The 15785-nt window shown below is 39.8% G+C and overlaps 1 protein-coding gene across 1 annotated transcript in view; it reads left to right on the forward strand.

Annotated features, from left to right (window-relative positions):
• Window positions 1-15785, forward strand: part of LOC115411248 (phospholipid phosphatase-related protein type 5-like) — a 115711-nt gene that overhangs the window by 59081 nt on the left and 40845 nt on the right. The window contains exon 3 of the mRNA XM_030123292.1: window positions 7485-7735. Coding sequence (XP_029979152.1) covers window positions 7485-7735 — 251 coding nt within the window. The remainder of the gene's footprint in view (window positions 1-7484; window positions 7736-15785) is intronic.

Below are 15785 nucleotides of genomic sequence, written 5' to 3' on the forward strand. Positions count from 1 at the left end.
TGCATTGGTGATGCCAAAGGCATCATAACCAACACTGTGGCAAAATATCCCGGGTCAGTACACGATTTTATATTCAGAGAAACAGTGCTCTGTTAGAACGCATACTCAAAGTGCGTACAGTGGATCCATTATTCATCCACTCACACATTCATACTCTGCTTTTATTAGCGTTCTGCTGCTGTTAGCCGACCATATTGCACATTTACAGCACACACAATTTGGAAAACTAAAAAAGTGCAGATGAGCCCAGCAGCAGCAGCAGCAGCTCACCACAGACTGTGTATCAGCGCTGGAACATAACACAGATGTTTATGTCAAAGTGGAAAGTATCATCTTCCCGACAGCACACAAAGGCAGCATCAGGGCTGAAGTTCCCATTTAAAGGCAGAACTATAGTGTGTGGAAGATAGTGGAGCAGTAGAAGGAAGTGAAGCAGCAGCTGTGACGGCTGTGCTGGTCTGAATGTGCTCAGCTACAGATGCTTCAAAGCTGGAGTGAATTAGTCTGCAGAAGCAGAAACACTTGACAGTGATTGGAAAAGCTCCTGTTGTCGCCACAACAAATAAGGCATCCCAGAAGTTGTGTGTGTGTGTGGTGTGTGTGTGTGTGTGTGTGTGTGTGTGTATAGTGGTGAACACCTCTGTGTGTGTTTGTTAACACACTTGTCTGCCTAAGCGTCTGTTTGTAATGCAGTGTGACAGAAGGCCCAGCTCTCAGAGGATGGAGGCAGTTATTAGTGTTAAAGCTCGTCCGTCAGTGGAACGTGAAGGCAGCGGCCCCGTTAGAGGCAGGACGGATGGGCCAGGGGAGGCAAACATAAGGTCTGTGGGCCAAAACCGGACCACCAAATGGTCCACTCTGGCCTCTGTGGTGAAGAAATACAAAAATGACCCAGACCCAAACCCAGACCAAGGTTTTTATCGTTAACGAACACTAACGAAATGATGAAAACTAGAATTGTAAAAACATTTTCATTAACTGAAATAAATAAAAACTATGATTACAAGAAAAAAAAAAAAGATAACTAACTGAAACTGTATTGTGTGTTTACAAAACTAACTAAAACAGATAAAAATTATGAATAACATTCCCTTTCTTTTCGTCTTTGTCAATGTCGGATTGATACCAAATCGATTTATTTCACTCTAGCAATTTTCTCTGTTGTCTCCATACGACACTTTTTGGTCCGTCACTTGTGTTCACTTGTGGTTTCCAGTCGTCTTCTGGTCCCCACTCTACCTGGAAACATGGAGACTAAAGCAGCAGAGTCCTGTCTGGGATTTATTTGAATACGACGATAATAACCTTGTTCCTTTCTTGGTAAATTCCATTTTCATTTTCAGTTGAATAACCTCTCAGCTGACATGTCTGTTTCTGCACAGGAAATATGACACCATGGCAACGGGGTCCAATTGTTTATCTGTTGCCAGGTAACCCACTTCAACGATGATTCTATGATTCTGAGCAAGGCTATTTGAAAGCTATTGTATTCAAAATGACTAATATCTGCCAAAATATTGGTCCCATCAGCTGACTGTTTACACTAGTCTGTTCACTGAGCATAAATACATAAGTCTGACAAACTGTAGCAGTCAGCTGTTTATGGAGTTAGTGTGATGCCCCAGACACACACGCATACACACAAACACACACACACACAAACAGAGTCCACTTCCCTTTTATAATATAGAACAGGGCTGTCAAACATGCGTCCTGGGGCCCAAATGTGTCCCCCCCAAAGGTTCCAATCCGACCCCTGGGATGAATTTACAAAGTGTATAAATTCCACAGTCCAGGCTGTGGAACTCATTTTAGTGTCGGTTCCACATCCAGACCAATCTGATCTACAGTCAAATAAGAACAGCAGAAGAACCCACACAAAAGAATGACTGCAGATTTACTACTGGGTTTGATGGAAAAAATAATATGACATTATGTCTGTAAATAATGACAACTTCAAATGTTTGTCTTTGTTTTAGTGCAAAAAATAACATTAAATTATGAAAATATTGACATTTCCAAACTATCCAGTAACAATCAAATGTGAATAACCTGAACAAATAAGAACAACCTGAAATGTCTGTATTAAATTCAGTCCAGTTTGAACTCTTTTCTTCCTGTTCCTCAGTGTTTAGTGTCTTTGTAGATCTGATCCAGAATGCACATGGACTAATGATAAACTGAGGCAGAATATTGTTAAAATTGCACTGATTTTTCTGAAGAAATTTCAGTTTTTTTCAGGTTATTTAAATATTTTGGTTTGAGTAGTTTATAAAAGTACGTATTTTCATAATTTAATGTTTTTTTTGCACTAAAACACAAACATTGTCAGTTGTCATTATTTCTCGGTTCTTCTGTTCTTATTTGACTGCTTTGGTCCACTGCAGATCAAATCAGGCTGAATGTGGAACCTGAAAGAACAGGAGTTTGAGAACCCTGCTGTAGATTATTTAAGCGGTCCGGTCCAGCTGAGATCTGAATGTGGCCCCAGAACTAAAATGAGTCGGACACCTCTGTTGTAGACGTCGGTCTGGTGTTCTGCAGCAGCACACACTGAACAGCCTTCGTTCACCGTCACAGACAAAAGACAAGCTGAAGGATTGATGTGGCGTCCCTGTTGTTTTTACGAAGCACTTTGCCGATGTCTCAACGCGATGCTTCTTTTTTAAGGACTCAAGCGGTGAGAGCTGCAGGCACATGTGTCATTGATTTAGAAGTTGACAGGCTGTTTTTTTTTTCTCCGTCGCCGGTGCCATCCATCAGCTGCTTCCAGGACAAAATCATTTCTGCTTGAACATTATTGACTTTGGAGGCGCTCCGTCTGTCTGCGTCTGCACCTAAACCCCAAACCAGAGGACGGCAGCCGCTACCGACTCCTGATCTGTGGTGTTTACCTTTCATTTACATCCTGACAGCGCACATGTACAGCCAAGACACATGAGGTTTCAGAGCAACGAAGCAGGCTAAAGGAGGAAAGAAGGAACTACAACAGCATGAAAACAATAACAGTTTTTAGAGCACGAGAAATTCATTACTGTGACGTTTGCGTTTGTCTTTTGGGAATGTTCTCTTTACATTTTCAACCAAAACCCTCCTGTTGTTTTACTTTATTTTCCTCTTTCCTGTTTTGATCATTCTACTTTCCTGTTTTGAAATATTCCACGGCTAGTGTTGGGCGATTCACGAACGAATTGTTCAAAAGAATCGATTCATTTAAGTGAACGAGTTGAATTGATTCGCAAACACAGCTGATTCGATTCGGCAGCACTTTGCTAATATTTAGTTTATTATCACCTAAACTAGTCAGAATCACTCATTCAGTCAGAGGTGGAAGTGCTGTGTGACGCAAAGGGCAGCAAGTCGTCTCCATGGTTACATCTTGGATTGTATCTCGAGACTACACTGTAAAAAAAAAAAAAAAAAAAAGTTAAAAAACAGTAATATTCCAGCAGCAGGGGTGCTGAAAAAATACTGTTAAATAACGGAAAATAACCATCTCATAAAAATACAGTAATTTTCCATAATTAAAATACAGTTTTATGCCTTAACTTTACATGAGATTTTGCTTCTTTTTTTTTTTTTTTGACTTTTTAATGTTTAATAAAGAATATTTACATGTATTAAAACAATCAAATTACACACACACACACACACACACATATATATATATATATATATATATATATATATATATATATATACACACACACACATATCGGCTAAACTCTGCTCAGAGCTCTTTGTGTCTGTGTTCATATTAAATCACTCTCCATGAATCCAAAGTTCCTTTGTGTTGGTAAATGACAGTTGTTCAAATGGACAGGATTTCAGTTCTGTTCAACATGTTGATGCTCATATGAACTATGTTTTCAGCTCCAAAAATGAACCATTTCAGCACAATTAATGCTATATTTTCATGTCACAAATGGACAAGTTCTATTTGAACTGAATTTACCTGAAAAACAAATCTTCTCTTCTTTTGGATTCCCCAGTTTTTCTTCCCAGATTCTCTCCTCCATATCACATGTTTTATTTGTACAGGTTCAATCTGGAGTATGGTGCTGATCCATCCTGCTTCTGTTCCACCAATACATACATGAAGAATGGCACACAGCACTGTTTACATCAACAGTTTTACAATAAGAAGCATTTTTATACAGAAAGAACAATTCTAGATTGTTCTTTCCTCTTTAGTCTGATGATAAACTATCCAATAAATAATAGTGCTCCTAGTTTTTGCACAGGGATCATTAGTGTAAACGCTGACATGGCTGCAGAGCATCAGTATGATGGGATCCACAACAACCATGTCACATCCGTCCACTGACACATTTAGTGTTTTTGTGTCAGCTGGGATTGTTTTAGATCCACAATACCAACATTTATGAAGAAGAGCACAATTAGCAACAGGAAGTCTAGAAGTTTATTCCTAATAAAGTACTGGGACTGACCAGAGCATCATGGGTAATGTCACGTCTGTCCACCAGCAAAAGTTTTCACATACACGTGCTATTCCAAATCCAATATTTATGAAAATAGAGCTTCCACTGTCAGAGAATATCAGTAGTCTGTGCACAAATGGATTAGCATTATTTACACACACTTCTATGACTGTAGGACAACTGTTGTTTTGACAAAAATGGACACTCATTTGACCCCCTAAGTGAATTTTAGCTATATGTATATATGTAATTTTAATTGGTGAATCAAATTAATTGATTCAGAACCGATTCCCAACAGATAAAAGAACCAAAAGAATCAAGTTTGTAAAAAGAATCAGACTTCCTGTCACTATCCACTGTAAGTCCTTTTGACCATGAAGAAAACCACTAATAACCACCTTTGTACTTCCTCTTCTTGTTGCATTATCTTCTTTTTTTTTGTCCTTACATTTGACGTTATTGTCTTGTTTTTGTGTTGTCTGTTTATATCTAACCCACTTCTTCTCGTGCGTCAGATAACCATCCAGCTTCTGTCACTCAGAACCACATCTGTCTTGTAACGTGAGAGACGTACTGATTTAACATAATCATCTGGAACATAGGGTCCAGTGTAAAAACAGATTTTCTTGTGTGTGGGTTGTATCTACAGCGTTCAGCAGCCTTTCTGGTCTGTTTGGACTCAGGCAGCACCAGCACACACAGCTCCAAACACCTTTAATGAACCCAAAGAGCTGTTCTGACCTAAACCTGCATCTGAAAGCTGCTGTGTGCTGCACACCCTCTGCACTCAACCACTAACTAACCGCTTCCATTCTGCTGTTTAACACTTGTCAGGTTAATAATAGGAGGAAATTAAAGTCAAGTCTGTAGGCGTTCAGGATCCAGCAGTGTTCTAGTGGCTTTATGAAACTCAACCCTTCCAGTGCAGTGTTTCTAATAAACACATGGAGGTGACTGCAACAGTGACGACTTCAAACTGAAACCAATGATATTTTCCATAGTGTGCTGTCGGTAGCTGAGGTTGGAGTTGAATTCCAGACTTCAGTGTAGGGATGTAACCATTACCGGTATAACGATAAACGGCGGTAAAATTGCAGACGGTTAATATTACCGTTTAAATTCTAATTCTCATGATAACCGTGTTTGATTACCGCAATTTTAGGGGAAAAAACCCTATGTAAAGATCTGCTTTTATGTCAAATATTTGAGTATAGTTTTAATTTATTACAATTTTAATTTTCTATACCTAATATTTGGAACTAATATTCACTTTTAAAGTCTTTGAAAAGGTTCGTTAAGCATCTGTGTGTTATTTATTCAGTAAATTATATACATTTTTCAAATCGGATTTGATTATTTTTGTGTGTTTCTGTCCTTTTATGTTTTTTTAGTAGGTTAAAGTGAAAAAATGATAGACAGATGATATAGATGAAGTTGTGCTGAAAAAACAGATCTCAAACATGTGTACAGTAAACATTTGTTTATATAGTATATAAAGGCAAAATCAAAAGGACTGAAAAACGGACAAAATAGGCTCAGACCACTAAGGGTTAATATTTGAATGTTTCTGCAACAGAAGGGACATTGTGCCAATTATTTTATTTGTTTATTTTTATGTTTATTTTTTTAAAATACAACTTGGTTAAATTATTTCAGTGTGAGTATCAGTACTTTTTGAACATTTTGAGCACAATTTCAACAATACCACAGTAATAATGATAACCATGATCATTTTGGTCACAATAACCTTGATATGAAATTTTCAGATGGTTCCATCTCTGCTTCACTGTGTGTTTTCTGTACCAGTCTATTCATTATGTCGATATAAAAATCCCATTTAGACGTTCTTGTCTTTGGTCTCAGCAGGCTGCTGTGCTGGGGTGGTTGTCCCTCTGGTGGTTGTCAGGTTTTTCACTAAAGCACTCTCATGTATTTCATATTTCTTGTGAACCGTGTTTCCAGATGGGAACTGACAAATTATCAAACCACAAGCTTAAAATGATCGTATTTTGAGGAAAATTACTGTACATATCTGATTCGGCGTTGCTCAGGACCATGTGCTTCAGTCAAACATGAGCCCAGTCGGTGTTTAGTGTGATTTGGCCCCGGCCCGCATGTTTGACACCTGTGGTCTACAGCGTATCATCTGGGGTCTTCTTTGTGATTGTCACTGCATTAATTTCATTGGTAATTGTATCCCAGAAACTTTTTACACCAACAATTAGCAGGAAAGACATGACACACAAAACAGAATAAATGTTCTTCACATTCAGCAAAATGTAGACTTTAATTTTCTGGTTGATTCCTGCATCTTTGACAGATTACTCTCCTTAACGGTGCCTGTTAATCACTGTTTTAATTGGTGTCTGAGTCCTGGATAGCACAATGTAAAGTGGCATTTATCTCAAAATGCAGCTGCAAATTCTCTGAAAAACACATTAGTACAGCAGCACTTTCTTAATGAATCTGGAACTCACTACACTGTACGTTAAGACAAAAAAACGGCTTCACTTTTTACGAGGAAGCTGACGTTAAAACCAGAGGGTACGCCAGGGCAGGGTGAGGCTGAGCAAGAGCAGCACGGAAAGCCAGGTTTACAGAGATGAACAAGTACTTCTAAGAGGTGGAGGAGTCCTCCTGTGGCATCATGGCTTCAGATGAAGGGGGGGGGGGGGTACTTGGGGAGGAGAAACAAGGAAAGGTGGACTGAACCCTTATAGACCCAGACATCCAGACCAGACCAGAACCAGAAGCATCTGCTGATCTAAACTGTTTAATACCTGTTCATCCACTAATCCTATCAGTCCATGTCTGTAACTGGAGTCAAATACAGTTCTGCATCTGGTCATGGTCATCAGAGGGGGGGGGGGGGGGCAATGTGAGACAATAAAGTGAATCATCAATGTTGAAAATGGAAAGAGTTGATGTGAAAGTGAAAAATGTGAAGAGAACCAGTGTGTGATCCAGCTGACTGTTCTTCTCCTTCTTCTCCTCCTCCTCTTCCTCCTCTTCCTCCTCCTCCTCCTCTTTCCTCTTTCTCAGGGGTCTACACCTTCGGCCTCTTCACCGTTGACATCTTCGTTAATGCTGGTCAGGTGGTCACAGGGAACCTGGCGCCCTACTTCCTGACGGTCTGTCGGCCTAACTACACCTCCCTGGGCTGCCATCAGGCGCTGCGCTACATCAGCCATCAGGAGGCGTGCACGGGGAACCAGGACGACATCCTGCGCGCTCGCAAAACGTTCCCGTCCAAGGAGGCGGCGCTGAGCGTCTACGCCGCGCTCTACCTGGCTGTGAGTACATCTGCTCTGAACGGGAACATGGAGGTGTCGGAGCTTTTGTTCTGGGATGCCGGCGGCTAAAATAGACTTAATTATTCAACCTGCTCGTTAGTGGAAAGCTGGAGTTCTACGAGACCGCAGCACCGCCACACTTAGCACGCTAGGATGGTGTTTTCTGTGAATACTGAATAATTCATGTATGCATTTGTTGTTTTTTTGCCTAAACCCACATTATACACATCTGACTTCACAGTTCAGTCTTCAGGTGGGCGGTTTATACCGGTAATCATTACATCTGTAATGCACACATGGTGATTTCACAGGAAAATGCAGTGGGCTCTATAATATGTATATATACAATATAAATATATATATATATATATATATATATATATATATATATATATATATATATGTTAGGAATGCACCGATTCCAATACAAGTATCAGGCATCGGCTTCGATACTCAGTGTGCGTACTCGTATTCGTACTTGTACAAGTAATCTGATACAAATGCACCGATACCACTTACGGCCGTGTGACATTCCCAGTTCAGTGCAGCAGGTACGAGGAGGAGGAAGAATGTGTGTGGAGTGTGGAGACTTTTCAAAATAAATGATGGTGATCAAAGTAAGGCTGACTGACAGTACCGTTCAGATACAGACGCAGCGTTCTGTCCGTCCTCTGCGTACATTCATCTGTTTTCCAGCTGATGGAGGATGAGTACCCAGACACAGAATACCAGCGGGAGTACGGAGCGGTGCGGACCGCCGCCAGTGGAAGTGAAAACCAAACCTCTCACTCATTTGTCTTTTCTCTTCCTGCTGAAGCTAAACTTTTAAACCTTACAGAGAAAACGTTGTAACATTAGTATCACAGTAGTGTTCCCTCTGTCGTCTACAGGTTTGTTATTACTGACTTTCCTCTTCTTCTTCTTCTTCTTCATTAAACTTTCCTCTTTTTCATGGTATTTGTCCAGTATGGTTAATTCAGAGCGGCGCCCCCTGGTGGATTAATTAACAAACGCTCATTCCAATACATTAAATGTCAGTAGCAGCACTTTGTTCCAGTCAGACTAATGACAACGACAATAAAGCACATTTACAAAAGGAACTAACAACTGGAATGGGATTATTAAGGACTAGGATCAGTACTCGGTATCGGCAAGTACTCAAATGTAAGTACTCGTACTCATACTCAGTGTGGAAAAAAGTGGTATCGGTGCATCCCTAATACATATATATATATATATATATATATATATATATATATATATATATATATATATATATATATATATATATATATGTATGATGAACATCTTGCTGGCTGACCTAATCCCACTTTCATCCATCCGTATCTGCCAGAAGGACATAATATCTTCAGGAGTCCAGTATGTATTAAACCATCCATGCCTCAAATAATACAATTTGTAGAAAACTTTATTTTTTTTTACTCATGGTGACAGCAGTAGTACATCAACACAGTTAGCAAAAAACTAGTGAACAAGTGCTATAAATCTTCAGAAAAAAAAGAGAAACCTATTATGTCCAACCAGGCCTTCATGAGAATTATTAAAACAATTCAAAACAAGGACGGACTACAGGACGAAATAGAGACAAACTTTAGGAGGAGGGAAAAAAAAGCAAAGCAAAAGTAAATGCTTCAGTTTTTTTTTTAATGTTGGTCAGTGTCTGATGAAAGTCCACACTGGGATATTTAAAAAAAAAAAAAAATGGAACCAAACCTTAACTCTACCTACCTTAACCTGATCAGAAATTGTTTGTTTCTTCTTTTTTTTTTTAATGATTATTTCCTTGAAAAGTTGAATTGCAGCAAAAATCTGCATAAATACAAAACACATTTTAATTTGATCCCAACAGGATCTAATGTTCTATCACAAAATGTTCCTGTGTTCAAACTCAAATTCTGTTTCAGACATTCCAGTTTCAGATCCTGTTCAAATGTTCAGATTCTATTAGTTCAGAACTAACATCAGAACAGGATTTGAGTTCAATCCCAACAAAGGAACCAACATTATTGAATAAAAGAGTGTTAAAGAAGAATAAATAAAATAGAAACAATAAAGAAAACCAAAAAACTAAAATGAACCTCCACAATATCTGCATCCTACTATATAATACATGTTCTGTGTCTGATCCATGCTCCATCACAGGAGGCCGTTTGTACAGGTTTTCCTCAGCCTTCACAGACCCGATCTCCACCAAACTCACCAAATGAATACAAACATTCCCTGACTATCTACTAGGCACAATTTTATGTCCCTATTCAAATGTTGTGAGGTATGCTGGGAGATTTTAGCCTCTGTCTACTTTGAATTCTTCATCCCTGTCGCCGTACTCCATTTTCAGAAGTGGTTCTGCAGCCGTTCATGACATTTCTACTGCGAGCAGACGGTGCTACAGTGTGAAGGCTGCAGTTCACTACCGCTGGATGAATGGAATCATACTTGACAGTAGGGATGGGAATCGTTAAGAATTTAACAATTCCGATTCCATCTTCAATTTTGCTTATCGATCCAATTCTCTTGATTCTCATTGGGTGAGGGAATAAAAGAGTACAAACAGGTGTGTTTGCATTAACTGTCTTTTATATTTCCATCTGCACAGAAAATAGAACATATACAGTATGAACAAATAATAAGAACAGATGACGCTGGGCCCAGTTTGGGGGGGGGAGGGGGGGGGGGGTACAGTGAAAATGAAACTACAGAATCTTTACTAATTCCTCTATTGCTGCATTTCTACTTCGTGGAACCGGTTCGACTCAGCTCGTCTTGTCTCCCGTTGTTGTGCACCTCATTTCCTTTCCCTTCTTCCCTTCAGAAACTTGTATTTGAGGAGTTACGACGTTTGTTGCCCACACCGGAACCAGAACCAGCCCAGCGTTCACTCTGCTGCTACATTCACAAGTGCCACTAAGTAGAGAATCAAATACGTGACATTCCTGTAAATGATTCACATGCTGTGGACAAATGTTTGAGCAGATTGGAGGGATTCCACCTTTAGAAGACACGGAAGCTTTGACAGTGTTCCAGTGGACCTGGTGTGGTCTGTTTGGACCTGGTGTGGTCTGTTTAGACCTGCTGTGGTCTGTTTGGACCTGCTGTGGTCTGTTTAGACCTGGTGTGGTCTGTTTAGACCTGCTGTGGTCTGTTTGGACCTGGTGTGGTCTGTTTGGACCTGCTGTGGTCTGTTTGGACCTGGTGTGGTCTGTTTGGACCTGGTGCGGTCTGTTTGGACCTGGTGTGGTCTGTTTGGACCTGGTGTGGTCTGTTTAGACCTGGTGTGGTCTGTTTAGACCTGCTGTGGTCTGTTTGGACCTGGTGTGGTCTGTTTAGACCTGCTGTGGTCTGTTTGGACCTGGTGTGGTCTGTTTGGACCTGCTGTGGTCTGTTTGGACCTGGTGCGGTCTGTTTGGACCTGGTGCGGTCTGTTTGGACCTGGTGCGGTCTGTTTGGACCTGGTGTGGTCTGTTTGGACCTGCTGTGGTCTGTTTGGACCTGCTGTGGTCTGTTTGGACCTGGTGTGGTCTGTTTAGACCTGGTGTGGTCTGTTTGGACCTGGTGCGGTCTGTTTGGACCTGGTGTGGTCTGTTTAGACCTGGTGTGGTCTGTTTGGACCTGCTGTGGTCTGTTTGGACCTGGTGTGGTCTGTTTGGACCGTTTCTGCCTCAACACCATGTTGTCTTCGTTCTGACCAAAACAATGCAGCGTACGTGTGATGTCATCGCGCATGCACAATGAAGGCGGAATCGATGAGCAGAATCGTTAAGCAGGCAGGCAAATGATTCCAAGGAATCAAGCTACCGGGAACCGGTTCTCGATTCCCATCCCTACTTGACAGACCAAACACATACATGCTCTTCCCTTCATGCCTCACACGTTGGCTCTAATTCTGACCTGCACAATGCAGGATTAAATGGTAGTTTACAAATGGATAGTGGAGGCAGACAACTTCTACTTATCATGCTATTGTACAATGGCACCACGAGAACAATGGCACTAGTTTGAATAAATACCTAAAAATACCCATACAGTACTTTTTAATATCGATACAGTATTGTGAAATGAAGTATCACAATATATTGCAGAGCTGGTATTTTCTAAAAGCCCTAATTAGCGGTGCATAATGCTGTTTTAAACGGACTTGAATGTGTGTGAATGTTGTGACTGAGGTGCAGAGCTAAGGAAAGTGATCTGCGTCGGACTAATTCTATTTTCTCCTTTTGTGCTGCCAGCGCTGTTAGCTGCCAAGGCAGATTAGAACGGCAGGAAGTCAGCCCAAGTTAGCATTTTCCAATCCCAGATTTCACTCCCAAGTGTGTCTTCACTGGGAGGCGGGACAATGACAGCGATAGTGTATATTTATGCAAATCACATCAGCCCAAACTGGGTTTTTTTATTTTTTTGAGCACAAACTGCTGCTCCATCAGTTTTATAGCAGCTGGCTCAGCTGTTGGAACAGACACAGATACTTTTATTCAGTCCGAGAAAGGAAGACGAGTCCCAGGACGGATTCAGCGTCTGTCGGATTCAACAAACGGAGCCATAATCGGTTCAAACGGAAGGAAACGTCAGCGATGGAAACCCAGGACTCACAAAGGCTCTGAGAACCTTCACTAAGGAACTGCTAAGAAGTGAACCATTCTGATTCCACATGTACAGAAAAGAGAACATATACAGAAAATAGAACATATACAGAAAATAGAACATATACAGTAAATAGAACATATACAGAAAATAGAACATATACAGAAAAAAGAACATGTACAGAAAATAGAACATATACAGTAAATAGAACATATACAGTAAATAGAACATATACAGAAAATAGAACATATACAGAAAATAGAACATATGCAGAAAATAGAACATATACAGAAAAAAGAACATGTACAGAAAAGAGAACATATACAGAAAAAAGAACATATACAGAAAATAGAACATATACAGAAAATAGAACATATACAGTAAATAGAACATATACAGAAAATAGAACATATGCAGAAAATAGAACATATACAGAAAAAAGAACATGTACAGAAAATAGAACATATACAGAAAAAAGAACATGTACAGAAAATAGAACATATACAGAAAATAGAACATATACAGAAAAAAGAACATGTACAGAAAATAGAACATATACAGAAAAAAGAACATATACAGAAAAAAGAACATATGCAGAAAATAGAACATATACAGAAAATACAACATATACAGAAAAAAGAACATGTACAGAAAATAGAACATATACAGAAAATAGAACATATACAGAAAAAAGAACATGTACAGAAAATAGAACATATACAGAAAAAAGAACATATGCAGAAAATAGAACATATGCAGAAAATAGAACATATACAGAAAATACCGTACAGTGAAAGTGAAACTTCAGACACTTTCCTAATTCCTCTGTCTCCTGCTGTTGTGCACCTCATTCCTTTCCTCTACCTTCAGAAACTTTTATTTGAGGGGCCAGTAAAATAATAACAGAATAACATATAAATAATGACAACTCCAACTTTTTGTCTTTGTTTTAGTGCAACCCCCCCCCCCCCCCCCCATTAAATTATGAAAATACTTACTTTTATAAACTACCCAAACAAAAAAGATGTGAATAACCTCAAAAAACTGAAATTTCTTAAGAAAAAATAAATTCAATTTTAACAATCTTCTTCCTCCACTTCTCATTAGTCCATGTGCATTCTGGATCAGATCTCCAAAGACACTAAACACTGAGGAACAGGAAGAAAAGAGTTCAAACTGGACTGAATTTAATACAGACATTTCAGGTTGGGCACATTTGTTCAGGTTAGTCACATTTTATTGCTACAGGAGAGTTTGTAAATGTAAATATTTTCATGATTTAATGTTATTTTTTGGACTAAAACAAAGAAAAAAAAAAGAAGTTGTCTTTATTTATAGACATAATGTATGGAGAGAAATTTGTTTCTTTATTCTTCAATTAAAAAGAACAGATTTGCAAACAAAAAAGATTTGAGAGCAAAAGGCAAAGTGGCAATGAAAAAAACAACAGATCATGTTGCTTATAAATCAGTCCTCATTGCTTGTGAGTTAAAAACTTTTGCTTGAGACTTCAAAAGTTTTGCTTGCGAATTGAACTGCACTTAATGGGCGGGGCCTCTGCTCAAGCTGTGAATGTACAGGCTGTAAACGACAATATTTAGTGTAATCCATTACTTATGGGACACATTTCAATTTCAGAGCAGCAGACTATCAACTGAACTCCAAGTGACATGAACACAACAGAGAAGTGGATTTAACATGGAAGCTGGAGCCAGGTCAAACCCACCAATAGAAACTCTTCTGTCATCCATCGGCGTAGGCCACGCCCTTTAAGCGCAGTTACATTCGCAAGCAAAACTTTTTTTTTTTGCGATATATTTTATTGATTTCACAAACAACAAACAATGAACAACACAGCACAGATACAGCCAAACCACAAAAGAAAACAACGATTCACATACATAAACTGCACATATAGCTTATATAAATTTACACTGGGGCTATACAAAGGAGGAGATAAAGAGAATAAAAATATTCTATGACTTATTAGTGAAGACAAAATATGGCCGCCATTTCTTCAACAAGTCAGCAGTATCGTCGGGAAGGTAATTCAGGAAGGGATGCCAGACATTATAAAACAAGTTGTCATTGCCCTTTAGTGTAGCACTGAGGCGCTCCATAGGAAAGCAAGAAGAACGTTTGAATTTGCAAACAAAGAGTGATTTTCAAGCAAAACTTTTGAAGTCTCAAGTAAAAGTTTTTAACTCACAAGCAAAGAGGACTGATTTATAAACAAAATGATCAGTTTTTTTTTTTTATTGCCACTTAAGGCGGCCTTACACTGTGCGAGTTTAGAGACGATTTCTCACTGGTGCGACTCTTTCTGGGATCGGGCCCGATGTGCCTCTAATCGTGTGTCGTGCTTGGTGCAGTGTACATGGGGTAAGGAGAAGCGATTAGCACCTCACCACCACCTCACGACCAGCAATCGTGTGTTCGCAAGGAAAACGGAGCTGTTTGAAATCCTGCTCGCTCCTCGTGAGTGTATCGTACTGTCAAAGCAGTGCCACGAACCGATGTGCCTCAAATTCTCACACTGTGCATGCACGAACACAGACGCGTACAGTAGCGTACAAGCTAACAGTAGCTGGCTATAGGTCTAGTGCAGTTTGGCTGTTGCAGCTTACCTCTAGTTCCTGGATGACAGCCCATACTGTCCACGTCTGGACAACCAATGCCTGCACCGAACACATGGTCGTCTTTTCTTCTTTTTTTATTCCTCACAGATAATGGCACATATTACCAAAGCAGCTCGTTGGTTTTTGTTTAGCACTACCATTTCGGGACTCACGCCAATGCACAATCGTCTATGCACTTTTACGGATTCTGTGGTATTTTAACGTTGTATTTCCGGATACAACACTCAAACGTGTTGTGCGTCCTGTGGTGTATGGTCCTACAGTGTGAGCAGTCAGGTCGCATACGAGCGTCGGTCCATGCAGTGTGAGAACAGGAATCGTGAACCTGACTGTACGACTGATTCGCACAGTTTGAGATGGAGCTGCGTGCAACGATCGAAATAATCGCACAGTGTCTGGCCGCCTTTACTGTCTTTTGCTCTCAAATCTCTTTTTTGGTTGCAAATCTATTCCTTTTAATTGCAAATCCGTTCTTTCTGATTGATGAATAAATAAACAAATTTCTCTCCATAATAATGTAATATTATTTTTTTTCCCCATCAAACCCAGTAGTAAATCTGCAGTCATTCTTTTTTGTCGGTTCTTCTACTGTTCTTATTTGACTGTAGATTCATCCCAGGGGTCGGACTGGAACCTTTGGGGGGGGGACGCATTTGGGCCCCGGGACGCATGTTTGAGACCCCTGTTGTAAACTCTGAAATGCAGCTGTTTTCAGTCGTGTGATTCACTGTAGACTTTTTACTCTACACACCACACATAAATCCTCCCTTTTCCAGAAAAGACTGTGATTGTTTGTCAACGTTGCCCATGAG

The sequence above is a fragment of the Sphaeramia orbicularis genome, chromosome 20, assembly GCF_902148855.1.
Source record: "Sphaeramia orbicularis chromosome 20, fSphaOr1.1, whole genome shotgun sequence".
Lineage (NCBI taxonomy): Eukaryota > Metazoa > Chordata > Actinopteri > Kurtiformes > Apogonidae > Sphaeramia > Sphaeramia orbicularis.